Here is a 13,831-nt window from a genome sequence, read left to right on the forward strand (position 1 = left end):
AGACTACTAAGCATTTAAGACTGCAGAGCAACAAAACTGTTCTGGAACACTGCTCCAATATAATCAAAAGTCTTCCCCGGTTTCAGTGTTGCTGTTAAAATAAAGGGTTAAACACAACTTACAAGACTGAAATTGTGAATCAAGTTCAAACACTGTGCATGATCTCTTTTATTTGAAATAATTACTAGTCACCAGAAAGGATACAAGTATCTTCCACAGTACAAAATCCCACACATACAGGATCTGCGTTTTAATGGTGTCCTTCCAGATGTAAGATAAATCACAAGAAATCAGGAGGAGCTGGGTTTCTGTTCATCAGAACTCAGATTCCTTGTGGTAAGTGCCACATGAATGAGTTTTGGAAAATTTACATGTAAACCTCATACAGGTTTGGCATATAGGGGGGGAAGTTTCAAGAATGACAACATACACAGAGAGCTAACGAGTCTTCTTGATCCTTGGCCTGGCAATACCTCAAGATGCAGGGCATAATCTAGGTTTAAGTTATGACAGTTGTTTCCCAAATAAAACCTTTAAATGTTCTGAGAAGTTACCACCATTCTGTTTTTCCTCCTCTACCCCAGTATTTTCAAATACTGTATTTGGTGCTTCTGCCTGAAGTTTCATCTGATGTGATAAAGTGTCTACTAGATCTACTTTCCCTTGAAATTAGGAACAAGACAGGTCATAGCGGACCTCCTTCCTGGTCTAGAAGTTAGTGTCAACAATTAGGAACCACATTAAAACCATTTAGCCTGGCTGTAGGGAGACAGAGCAAAAGAAAGAGACAGATCTCAGGAACTCACACATAATAGGAGGTGACGAGGTAGCAGAACCTTTAAAAGACTCACCACCAACCTCCAGAGACCACTGGCCTAGTTTTTAAAAATCTACAAATACTCCTGGTGACCTAGCCACTGGCAGAAGCAGGGAAAGGGTTGACTTGTTAGTCCATAGGGAATGTGACATTACCTACATGAACACACAGCTAGAAAAGGGCAAATTTGTAATGGGGCCCTCTCTGTGCCCAAATCACAAATCATTCAACACCATGTTTAGTTAATCAATCATGAAGAATCTCTAAATAAAGACCATTACTCACCGGAAAGTTTTGACAAGATTTTTCAGCTCTGTGTAAACATCACCTAGAGTAATCTGAAGAGGGCCCAAAACTGCAGGTAATCTAAAAGGCAAAAGACAGCAGTCAATATACATTTTCCTCTCTTTCTCATTCCTTCTCAGATAGGACTTCCACAAAAGCTCACAGAAGTTAATAGACAGAAAAAGAGATCGACTACTGTGCAGCAGGTCAGGCCTTTAGCTTACAGTTCAGATTCCTGAGTGGCTTTTGGGCTACATCTTCATTTTACAACTGCTTCTTTTTAAAAATAAGAAGCTCTAGTTCAGTGTGCGTGTGAAGAAGAAATTAAATACAGTTTCACATGCGTACTCCTTATTAACTTCACATTTCAGCTCTGGTGAGATGTTCTTACATAAAAATTGAAGTGTTTACTTCATGAGGATTAGAACTCTATGTTTGAAATATTTATATTTACTTGGTTCAAAAATAACAACAGAAAACTACATGTCTGAAAGAGGTTATCTGAGAATCTGTCTGCTAACCTTGGAATCACATAGATGCAACAGAAATAACATTCCATTGTAAACCTGGAATTAAAGTGATAGTAAGCGAGTGAGACAAGTTCAAAAGAAAGAAAAAGATTGCCTCCCAACTTGACTGTGTGTAAAAACTGACAAAGCACACAAACTGCACATACAGTCAGTTTCCCCAAATGCTGGAAATTGCACCTTGTTTTTCATACACAGGATGAAACTTTTGCCTGACTTGCTTAGTAGTTAATATCCTCTTGCATTTGAACATCCAGTTATTTATATTTATGTGCACATATGCACAAGGTGCATCAATATTGACAGAAGAATCAGGATTCTCATTTTCCTTTATGTTACTGCATGTACTGCAAAAACTGAACACAGGACTCTATGATGCTGGGCAGGTTTGTACTTCCACTGACTTCCTGTGAACACACCAAGAAATCATTGCTTTATTACAATGAAAATGGTCTCACTTGCGTGCGACACTACATCACCTCATGAAATTTAAAATAAACAACTAAAGAAGGGGATAGTCAAGAAAAAAAAATCATTGAATAAGCCAAGGAAAAAAAACACCACCACCACATTATTTCTTATTCTCTCTTCATGGAGCACCAGACTTTTAAATTCAATACAAATTTTGCTAGATACTGAGAATTACTGATAAATAAGAGAAAAAATAAGAAGGTGCATAGAAGCTGCTTCCCCATACATTAGTTGTCCTTAGAATCTGTGTAACATTGACAGATCAGAGATACCTTTCTCACAGCATGGTTCGACTGTATGTTTGCAGCCTGTTCGCACTAGTTGCAGGTAGAAAGAAAAAGAATTGAGCTTTTTGAGAGGAGATTCGGTTGTGGGAGTTTGGTCTTAGTTAAAGGAAAAAAAAAAAAAAGCAGCTTCTGCAGAATCAAGTTTGGCAGGCTAACACAACCTACAACCACAGAAAAGCAGAATTCCACTTACAAACCCACCCCAGACATGCCTTTCAAACACTCACCTGCATTGGCTTGAAAACAGATAAGGTCCTCTCAACTTTAACAATCTAATAATTTTAACAGCTGCAGCAGTGATGCCTTAATATCTTTTCTGGGACTTCAAAGCCATTTTATGTACGTGAAAAAGGTCTGGTGTTGGAAAGTTTTAAGATTCAGCTCTGAGGGCCTTTCATAGTTGTAGCTAGCAGCATACTGATACCAAACATGGACTAGAAACTCTTCCAGTAAGATTTGTGCTTAGATTAAGAGGTTTGAAAACACTGCTTCCTCCTGTGTAGATTCATTCACCAGGAACAGCATGCTTGCTGTACAGGACAAGTATTTCAAATATTTGCACTTCTCCCAATCAACTTCAAGTTTTTCTGTTTAGATTTGGGCAGTTGGTACATACAGCTATTTAAATATTTCATATTTTCTATCATTCAGAATCTGATTTTCAACAAGCTACAAGGATCTAGACAGTCTAGATTCTTTCCAAAATTATGATGAATAAGCACCAAGTTCAGCTTGACCTCTACCAAAACAAAGAATACTTACACTTTTCTCAGTTTTTCAAGAACAATTCGCTTTCTAATCTGCATTTGTGCATTTGAATCAACAAGCGGAAAGGCGAGATCTTCCTGTTGATCCTCCTGTATTAGACAAAAATCCTTTTAACAGCTGTAACCTAGTATTTCATTAAAATCAATGCATCAAAGTAGTCACAGCTTCTCAATAAATATTTGAACATAAGAAAGCTCACCTCTCCAACAGAATAAAACCAATGCGACCAGTAACTTTTTAATAGACAGAAGTTTGCTTAATCTCTCTCTACATAGAGTGGACAGCTAACCAACTTTTCTCCTTCGCTGTAAGACCCTTACAGTTATGATGACAGAAACAAAGAACATGTAGTAGTTCTTTGAAAGCAGGCTTTACACAGCCCTGACACCATTCCACTGGACACTTACTTTGTCTTTGCTAGGCTGTTCCCCTGCTTGTGCATGTGTTGCTGCCTCTTCAGCCAAGATGTACTTTCCTTTGTAGAACTCTTTTACTCTGAGTTCTAGGAACCTCGTCTCTTCTTTTAACTTTTCATAACTAGGCACAGACTTAACTATGTCACCTGGGCCTGTGAAAGGTAAGGAATAGTTCAAACTGTTTTCAGACCGCTCTGCAGCAACAGTGTTACAATCGTCAGCTGTCTCTAAGTCATCCTCGTCAAGCTCTTCACTCTCCTGGCTGGTGGATGATATGTGCTCTGATGAACAGAAAGTGTAGTTTGGGCCATAGAGAAATTTTAAAGTTTCCTCAGTTCTCCATTCCATAAGGGTTTGCTTAAGTACTTCTAATAAACTGCCTTTGGAATCAACTGGATGCCTCAGTTCAGGGCTTTTATGTTCTTTTGAGTTAGCCAGTGTTCTTTTAAGATGTTCTGCCCCTCTTTTGCTTACACCTAGAAAAACCACAGGTGAATCCCAGGTATTTTCATAGTTTTCTGAAGCACTTGATTTCTCTAGAGTTGTTGTTTTTGAAGGTGATGTCGTTATATTATTATGAACAGAGCAATGATGCTTTTCTTCCTGAGCATCTAAATTACAATTAGATAGTTGTTCAGTGGCTTTTACCACATCTGGGTCTTCAGCTGTAGGGCTCGAACAGACTTTCTGAGCATGCTTCTTTTTGAGGATGGTCTTTCTGTGCAACTGCTGTGCAAAATTAGCTGCATTTGACTGACTTTCTGGTAGGACAGAAGAAACAAATTCTTGTTCAGTATCGCTGCTGCTGTCACTGACTGTGTCACAAGAACCAGATTTACATGGATTTGAAGATATCCTAGGGTTTTCAATGTCAGATACTTTAACTACTTCATCACGTAGTTTCACCTCATCTCCAGACTGTCCACTGTAACAAAACATAAGCCATCAATGGGTATCATCTGTAATAGTTTCTCATTCTCATGTAAGAAAGATAAGTGTTGTCCTCTTATAGTAGAAGTATACTTTTTTTGCCTTAAGAATCAGAGTTGCTATTCTAAAAGCCTTCTTGAACTCAAAGAATTGCAATGTTCTGTAACCAAGATAACAAGCAGAGATAATAAATCAAGCTAGGCATTTTGACATACATAGGAAACAAGTATCCTAAAATCAGGGAGACAGCAGAGCTGGTTTTAGTGTATGTAAGTTTGCCACCTAATGGCCATGTGTTGCATAAGAAAACAAACAAAAACACAGCAAGGTACACAGAGATGACAGAGTATTTTGATTTCACTTTAGCTGACATAGCTGTTTTAGATTAAGTAGTACAAAAGCTTTCATCACATATAATTGGTGCCCTTTTCTTTATAAAGAATAGATGGTACAAAATATGAAAAGTACAAACAGTGTATTTGTTTCAGATTTCAACAGGCTCAGTTAGGACATACAAGCCAAGTGCAGCTGTACACTAAATCATACAGATCAAATATGCTGGTTTAGAATCACAAAGGAAGTCAAACAAGACAAATAATCCTTTGTGTAGGTTCTAATAAGGTCTTTTCTCTAACACAGGAAATAAAAGATTCCCCTTTAATCTGATAGGATGCTAATATTTCTAACTGTGAGCACATACAACCAAAAAAAAAATATTGTTCAGCATACCTCTGACCCTCCTTCAGCAACTCTATGTCTGGTGGTCTGCAAAAAAAGGACACAGAATGAAGATCTTCCTGCCAAATCAATGCTCCATACGTAAAAAGCATCATTGAAGATGGAAGAGATGATTGAGGATCTTCTAGGCCAACACCCTCTGTTCCAATCAGGGTTAGCAAGAGCAGGGTTATGCATACATGTTCACAGAACATGACTCATGTGCCTGCAGCATGATGCTGTTATGAGGAACAACATTTAACAGAATCATCAAATCACACAAATGATAGTCAGTGAGGACCTCTGAAGTCCTTAGTCTGACCTGCTTTTAATGCAGTGCTTACCATTGCTGGATAAGGTCAGCTACAAACGCATGAAGTTTAAACCTTGAAATCTCCACCTTTGGAGGCTTTCAAAACATTGCTGAGCACCCTGTTTCATAACACCATAACCTTAGTGCAGTTTATTTTCCAACCTGAACCATCCATGTAATAATTTGTGGCCATCACTCTTTGTTAAGTTTTCTGCTATCAACAAAGATTTGTTTGGCTCTAATTTTTGTAACTATTTTTTTCCAAGTAGTTGTAAACTGTTTTCAGATAACCCTTTGGTCTCCTCTTCAACAAATTAAACACTCCAAGATTCTCATGGGTCACAAAGTTACCACAGTAAAAACAATCCTGGACCATTTATAGGAAAATGGTCAAAATTAATAAAATAACAATACTTATTCAATTCAGAATCTCTTTACTTAGTCAAAAATTAGGCTGTAAAGATATTAAGAAACATTACTAAACATACTACAGGTTTCTTTCTGATGGATTTCTTTCCAAACCTCTACTTGCAATTAATCTGCTTCAATTAGCAGCTGTTCATTTTATCAATGCTATTCATTTTATTCAACACTGAACATTGTAATCCTCACCCATCTGTCCTATGAAAGAAAACCTTTTAGGCATGTACTAAGGCGAATGCACTAACACCTCTCAAGCAGTATATAGAAAACCTCACAGGTTTAATAAGGTGAAGGCTTCACCACTCAGATAAATGAATGGAGTTTGGAAACTAGAGGTAGTAACACACAACGATTTCAACTATTGACTCCACGTAACTCTTCTTCAGAGTTTTTCTGTCAAAAGAAGTTCAATTATCCTAATGTGTAAACCTGCACCAGTGTCTGTATGTGCATGTGGTTGTGCAAACAGAAACACCTAGCCATAGGGTTTTGTTTGCTTGTCTGTTTTCTGATACGTATCACACCACCACACAGTACACATGCTCTGTCAGGCATAGCAGTACTATACACTTTTAATGTCAGGAATAAAAGGAGATTTTAGGACTAATGTCTTCAAAAACAGCAAAACAATAGCACCAAAATACTAGTAAACTTTAAACATTTAATGAAGAGACTAGTTTTACCTACTAGAATCCCTCAGATCAGATTAGGCTGCTCTAAACCTCTTCTCTCATTCATCAGATATTTCAAATGACTGACCTGAAATGTGAAAATGAGCTCACATGTATAAATTTCAGCTAGTTTCTTTTGTTGAAAACCAGAAGACTATGAGAAGTAGTGTCTGGGAAAATGAAAGCTGAATAAATTCAGCTGACCAGTCTCCATGTATTTCTTGTTCAACAGTGACACCCATTGGCTCAACTCATTATTTGCAAGCCTACAATAGGAACATGGAATACACCACACTGTTCCAAAATATGTACTGCAGTTAACAAGAAATAGATTATTGGAAACGTAGACAGGAGAACTTCCTCATGTTATCATCTGCTTTCAGGTGCAAGCATTCTGTCTAACCTTAAGTCCACTGCCAAGTGGTATGCTAAAATTAGAATATCTCCTGTAACAGGATAAGAAAAATTTATCCTCTAGATAGTAGGACTGGATTTTTACAAACCATACTAAGTACATCTTACATTTAATAGGAGTTGACTATTATTTCTGACTAGTCTGCCCTATACAGTAGCATGGTCATGCCTACTAAGTAGTCATGAGTTGCACTGAGTTGTGCCAATTTTTGTAATCAACATGGCAAAAACTCGTTTAAAATGCATACCATGCTAAGCTAACATGATAACATCAGGTAACTCTGCTTTGATGTACTGCAGTTAATTTATTAGCATGGCAGCTTGGATAGAGAAAATAGTATTCATGAAATGAATAACGAATGTACAGGATAATACTTACTTTTCTTCTTCTCGCATCCATACTGGACTTGTGGAAATCTGAGCTGCAAAATATTTAGATGCTCTATAGCAAAAGTTGCTGCAAAAGCACTGGAAGAAGGAGAGAAAACAATAGAAATATGACTAAAGACAACCTTAATACTCATAAAAAGGCATTATTTTGTTACCTGTAAAATTAAGTACCAATTCACATTTCTTTCTAAGCCTATGACCAGGTTTCTAATTCACCTGAGAAACCATACCTATGAAATCTCATTCCCCACCACCCTTTTCTGCTTTTTGCACTTTTATTACATGCTGAGAAGTAAATTGGTGCTGGATGCTATGTAATAATAATTACCAAAACCTGTAAAACTGTTTGAAGAGCAATCTCTAACCCAACTAGATGTTCATACAGTTTAAAAGACACGCAGTAAAATTCAGGTGCTCAATAATGAAGATTTCAGTCAGCAACAGAACTTGGATATTTTGCATACTTGGAACAATGCATAAAATTTGGCAGCATCTTTGAAAAATTAATTTGAACATTTGCATCAGGGAACAAAACAAACAAAAACATCCCATTTCTTCTCAGAGTTTGGCCTGGTAGCTTGTGAAAACAATTTCCACAGTTTTTTGTATCTCAGCATTGTAACCAGAGGAAAGGAACATACATACACTAGCAACACTGAAGAAATTTATTCTGGAACTAGAAACACTTATCCTACACTTTAGTGTCTAAGCACCTGTGGATGATTCCATATCCTGTGAGCAGGCAAAGTAGACTTTTACACAACCATGTGCATGAATATGCTTCAAAAAAAAGGAATAGGTTTTGTGAAGACAGTTTTATGTTGAAAAATCCTCTAAAAAAGAACTCTAAAGGCAGACACACTAAGGAATGCACTACATATAACTTGGACTGCACTACTGCAAATTTAAGTGAATGAAAAGGATGTTCACTTTGACCATATTGAAGCTCACTGACTATAGTCAGTGAGTCAGCAGATGTCTCTACCACATTAGTTGTATCACATACAAACTGCTATCCAAGTAAAACTTTCTGTAAGTTTAGAAAAGAAAATAAGTGGGGTTTTGTCTTTCTAAACAGAGCATCTTAACTGCACAAAAAAATTCATATTCTAAAGCTCATGAAAATTATTTTCTTAAGAACTAAACCCAGTGTCTCTGAATCAAGCAACTCTATGAATGCTGTTACAAAATGCTTTTCTGATGTTGAGACAGTATTTAATACATTTTAGAATAGATTTGTTACCATACCTTTCTTTCAGTGATGTCATAAACTCTGTTTGTTTTTGTTGAAATTCTGTACTTCTGTTTTGGCACCTAAAACAATATGCTCTCATCAGCAAGACTTATTTCCATCATGATATCACAGAAAACATCATTCCTAGTACGTTCTACCTGAATTGGATACCACACTACTGCATTTGCTCTCAATTCTTTTGATATTGTACCTGCTGAGATGCAAGAATGGCAATTTATCTTTAAACATTTACATCTATCAAAGACAAGCTCATATCTACAAAAGCCAGTGCTGAACATAAAGGAGTGGAGCTGCCAAGGTAGAAACTTTACTCATGTGTGTCAGGCAATTAAAGACAGGTCCTTCTTTAATCTCTATCTATTTATATATATGAGAGACTGTACTGTCAGAGACCCTCATAACTACCCAGACAAACCCAGTGAACTTCTTTGGAGACATAGAAAGTCCAAAAGAGTTAATGTTTTGGATGTGAGTATATTCTTTTTCAGATAATCAGGGGTACCACAGCTGGTTTTACATAACAGGCTATCTAACTGACTTCTGAGTTCTGTTTAAGCTCTGACACAAGTGTGATTATGACTTTGACACAGGGAACTTAAATTTTTAGAGTAGATATATATATATTTCACATAGTAATATACCTGCCTTGATTAAATTTTCACTTCAATCCTTCTCATAAAGATATGCAGTTACAAGATTATAGAGTTTCTGCATGCATAAAGGAAGACCTCAAAGCCACACCTCATTTTTATCTTTATTACTGCCAAAGTAGATACCAGCTGATTCTGTCATATGGTAATGGTTGTCAATGGATCAAATGTTACCTCTTACTTCAGAAAGACTATACTGAAATGGATATGAAGCCTGGCCCACCACTTGCCAGTATTTTAATCTATGTTTAATATACTTGCCAGTATTTTAACCTATGTTTAACATTGTAAGTTTAAAATTAGAAAGAAAATGCAAGAGAATAAAAACTGTGAAGAAATTCTTATGATAACAGGATTAATAAAAAATAACTTACATTTTCCAGCTTATTTTGACATAGAGGATAACCACATAGTTTGATGATAGCTCGTTCGTCAACGATATCTTTATAGTGAGCTGGAGTAATACATTTTCCCTAAAGTGAAAAGGAAATAGTTCAAATACTGGAGAATCTGTCACTTCTACTCATAACATCTCATAAGCAAAAAACAGTTTTAATTTTGTAACACTCATCTAGTAAGTTTAATAAACAACCTTTAGAACCCACACAGTAAAAATGGTAAAAGGGTAAAAAAAAATGAAAGAAGAGAGACTTCTTTTTACATATATAAGAGCTTCATAAACATACACAAACAGTGTTACAGAACTAGGGCATGTTTTCACTGCAGAACCCTTGACAATGACCATCATCATCAGAGCTGTTAAGAGAGGGAATAAATGGTTTCTCTACTTTAAACTGCAGCAAAATGTTCCAAGAATTTTAAAGAAAAAAAACCAACAACAACAAAAAAAACCCCAAACCCAGAGTTAAACACTAAGATACAAATAGTGTTAAAAACTTGCAACACCTACAGAATTCAGGAGGAACTCTTCAGTAATGTTCTCTTCTAGTAGCTGTTCGACAATGTACAATGCTTTCTTCTCACATTCAATTTTCTTTCTTATAGCAGACTCCAGAGCTGCTCTCCTGTAACAGAACAGACACTGAATTACAGAGGGCAGATTTTCATAAACCATTCTTCAATCATATCTTTATTTTTTTTCTCAAATATGCTAGTTTACATTTATCTGCATTACATCATATTGGCCAAGCAAAGCAACAGGTAACAGGACTAGTAATACTGCAATAAACACAAATGAGTTTCCAACCTTGGTTTGCTTTATTTCCACTATGGTCAGGAAAAGTATTTACTGTTATTGTACTGTAACACTTCCATATAAGCTTAACTAAGTCTTCTTGCAAGACTGGGAAACCCAGAACTAGCAGGACAAAGAGCCATGAATGAACTATTTATGTAGTACTGCCAGGAGAATGGTAAGAAAGAAGGACTGCAACAAGACTGAGTGTAAGGGCAATGAAGTTGGTGAGGGGTTTGGAACACAAACCCTATGAGGAGAGGCTGAGGGAGCTGGGGTTGCTTAGCCTGGAGAAGAGGAGGCTCAGGGGAGACCTTATTGCTCTCTAGAGCTACCTGAAGGGAGGTTGTAGACAGGTGGATGTTGGTCTCTTCTCCGAGGCAGCCAGTACCAGAACAAGAGGACACAGTCTCAGGCTGTGCCAGGGGAGGTTTAGGCTGGTGGTTAGGAAGAAGTTCTTTACAAAGAGAGATTGCCCATTGGAATGGGCTGCCCGGGGAGGTGGTGGAGTCACCATCACTGGAGGTGTTCAGGAGGAGACTTGATGGGGTGCTTGGTGCCATGGTTTAGATGTTTAGGTGGGTTGGATTGGTTGATAGGTTAGACGCGGTGATCTTGAAGGTCTCTTCCAACCTGGTTTATTCTATTCTATTCTAAAATATTGGAAGGAATTAATCAAACAAATTTCACTACAGCACACTTCCGGAGTGTTCCCAAGTCCTGACACTGTTTTATTATCAGAAAATATCAAGAGAGCAACCATCTAGGTGCCCATTTGGCAGCACTTCTCATAGACGTTGTTAATGTACAGTCATTCTGCTGTCTTAACTGATAAAGATTTATACTATTCACCTGGAAGCAGAGCTCTGCTACAGAATGAAATTAATATTCAAGTAACTGTCCAAAGCAGAAATTTGTTTTTCCCCTTGAAGTTTGGGTTTTAAAGTGAATAAAGGAAACCGGCAGGTATGCAAAGAAAGTCAGACAGAAGAAAACAAGAACTATAGAGTAAAGAAATACAACTTGGAGGTTAGATTCATAATATTATTGAGTGTACCTCACAGGTAAACTCAAGAAAAGTGGGTCTGATGATTGGACCATGAGGTGGATTCATAACTGGCTCAACAAGAGAGTTCAGAGAGCTGTGATCAGCGGTGCAGAGTCCAATGGGAAGCCTGTAGCCAGTGGCATTCCCCAGGGATCAGTACCGGATCCAGCTTTGTTCAAGATCTTCATCAATGATCTGAATGAGGGGATTGAATATACCCTCAGCAAGTTTTCTGATGATATGAAAATGGTGGGGAAGCTGGGGGAGAGGGGGAGCAGGAGGAGTATACTGGATAGGCTAGAGAGCTGGGACGAGATGAACCTTTTAAGTTCAGTATGGACAAGTGCAGAATCCTGCATCTGGGGAGGAATAACACCAGCCACTGGTACAGGCTTGGGGTCATCCTGCTGGAAAGCAGCTCCATGGAGAGGACTTGGAGTCCTCGTGAACAGCAAGTTCTCCATGGGACAGCAATGTGCCCTTGTGCCCAAGAGGGCCAATGGCATCCTGAGGTGCATTAAAAGTGTGTCCAGCAGGTCTAGGGAGGTTCTCTTCACCTTCTACTTTGGCCTGGTGAGAACACATCTGGAATACTGTGTCCAAATTTGGGCTCCTCAGTTCAAGAGGCAGGGATCTGCTAGAAAGAGTCCAATGGAGAGTTCTGAGGATGATTGTGGGACTTGAACATCTCTCCCATGAAGAGATAGGGGGAGACCTGGGGCTGTTTAGTCTTGAGAGAAGGCTGAGAGGGGATCTTATCAATATCTGTAAATATCTGAGGGGTGGGTATCAAGTTGAAGGTGACAGTCTCTTTTTGGTTGTGCCCAGACATAGGACAAGGTACAGTAGGTGCAAGCTATAACACAGGAGGTTCCACCATAATACGAGATGCTTCTTTATGGTGAAGGTGACAGAGCACTGGAACAGGCAGCCCAGAGAGGTTATGGAAGTCTCCTTCTCTGGAGACTTCCAAAACCCACCTGGATGCGTTTGAAGTTATGTGGCATGACTCCAAACAAGCTTGCATGATGTTCATGACGCTGATGCTAGCAATCCCCTCAAGTTAGTCATACTACTCTGAGAAAGCAAAAACCACACAAAGCAGGGAATGTGATTTCGAAGTGAGGCAAAACAACATGAATGCCACATATTATTGGAAACTATACCTTTGAGCAGCATCTTCATTATTTGGTGCAGCTGAATGCTTATTCCCTAGAAATGAAACACACAAATGTAGAAATATAGAAATTAGTGTACTTTCTTCCTTTAATGGTGGAAAATACTGGAACCTGAAAAATATCAAAACTATATGCATCATCAAGAGAATTGCATAGAAACTTGCTTTTGTTTGCTGACAGCAGCTTCAATCAGGTAGTCACCATCCAGCAACTAGTTAGACACACTTTCTGTAAGTGTGAGAGCTGACAGACTCAGCTCCTTTCATACTCATTCCTCATGCTTTGTATAGTCAGAAGGCTCAAGGAAAACTAATTTTGACAATACTTTTGAGCCATTCATACTTGACTCTGTTCTCCACTGGCTCTCCAGCTCAGCCTTACCCCCGCAGCCCCCTGCTGACCAAAGCTATCCTTTCTTACTGACCCACCACTGGGTTTCGCTCCAGGCAGGACTCCGCAAGGCCTCGACACCGGTACCCTCACCAAAGAGCCCCTTTTGCCACCTTTCCTGCCTCCTAGACGCTATCGCAGACTGCTCCGCCCGCCCTGACCCAGCTACCAACACGGTGGTTTCGAGCAGCCGCTCTCTCAAGACAAGAGCAACAGGGAAGGGAAATAAAGGAACTGTTACGCTTAAAACACGAGGACGGCGTCTCCAGATCAGCTGCTCGATAGCTGTCAGGCGCGGCACCGCGGAAACTGGGAGTGGAGCCCCCGGCGCTGCTTGAGGGGACCGCCGGGGGCGCGGGTTGTAGCCGGCTCGGCGGAGGTCCACCGAGCTCGCTGCGGAGTGCCCGCACCGCCGACCGCGCAGTCCCACCGCGGCAGTCCCGCCGCTGCCCCCCAGCACAGCGAGGTGGGCGAATCAACGGGGCCGGCCAGCCGGCACAGGGAGAGCCTTCAGCACATGACTAAGGGAGCAGCACACGAAGCCCGCAGCCTACCTGCGCGTCGCCGGCCGATCTTCCCCTTCTCGCCGCTCGGTCGCTTCCCGGCAGCCATCATCGTGGGCCGTCTGCTCCCTCCCTCTGACCTCTCACCCGGAGGCGGAGCCGCCGTCGCGGCGTGGCCTGGGC

The 13,831-nt window shown here is 39.5% G+C and overlaps 1 protein-coding gene across 1 annotated transcript in view; it reads right to left on the bottom strand.

Moving 5' to 3' along the window:
- RPAP2 (RNA polymerase II associated protein 2) overlaps nt 1-13,761 on the bottom strand; it is a 38,180-nt gene extending 24,419 nt beyond the window's left edge. Inside the window, exons 1-10 of the mRNA XM_054165565.1 lie at nt 13,700-13,761; nt 12,744-12,789; nt 10,245-10,359; nt 9,709-9,807; nt 8,678-8,743; nt 7,419-7,507; nt 5,231-5,266; nt 3,563-4,496; nt 3,150-3,244; nt 1,103-1,183 (exon numbers count right to left, since the gene is read on the bottom strand). Coding sequence (XP_054021540.1) covers nt 1,103-1,183; nt 3,150-3,244; nt 3,563-4,496; nt 5,231-5,266; nt 7,419-7,507; nt 8,678-8,743; nt 9,709-9,807; nt 10,245-10,359; nt 12,744-12,789; nt 13,700-13,760 — 1,622 coding nt within the window. The 5' untranslated portion in view covers nt 13,761. The remainder of the gene's footprint in view (nt 1-1,102; nt 1,184-3,149; nt 3,245-3,562; nt 4,497-5,230; nt 5,267-7,418; nt 7,508-8,677; nt 8,744-9,708; nt 9,808-10,244; nt 10,360-12,743; nt 12,790-13,699) is intronic.
- Nucleotides 13,762-13,831: the final 70 nt, after the last annotated feature.

The sequence above is a fragment of the Dryobates pubescens genome, chromosome 11 (assembly GCF_014839835.1).
Source record: "Dryobates pubescens isolate bDryPub1 chromosome 11, bDryPub1.pri, whole genome shotgun sequence".
Classification (NCBI taxonomy): Eukaryota; Metazoa; Chordata; class Aves; order Piciformes; family Picidae; genus Dryobates; species Dryobates pubescens.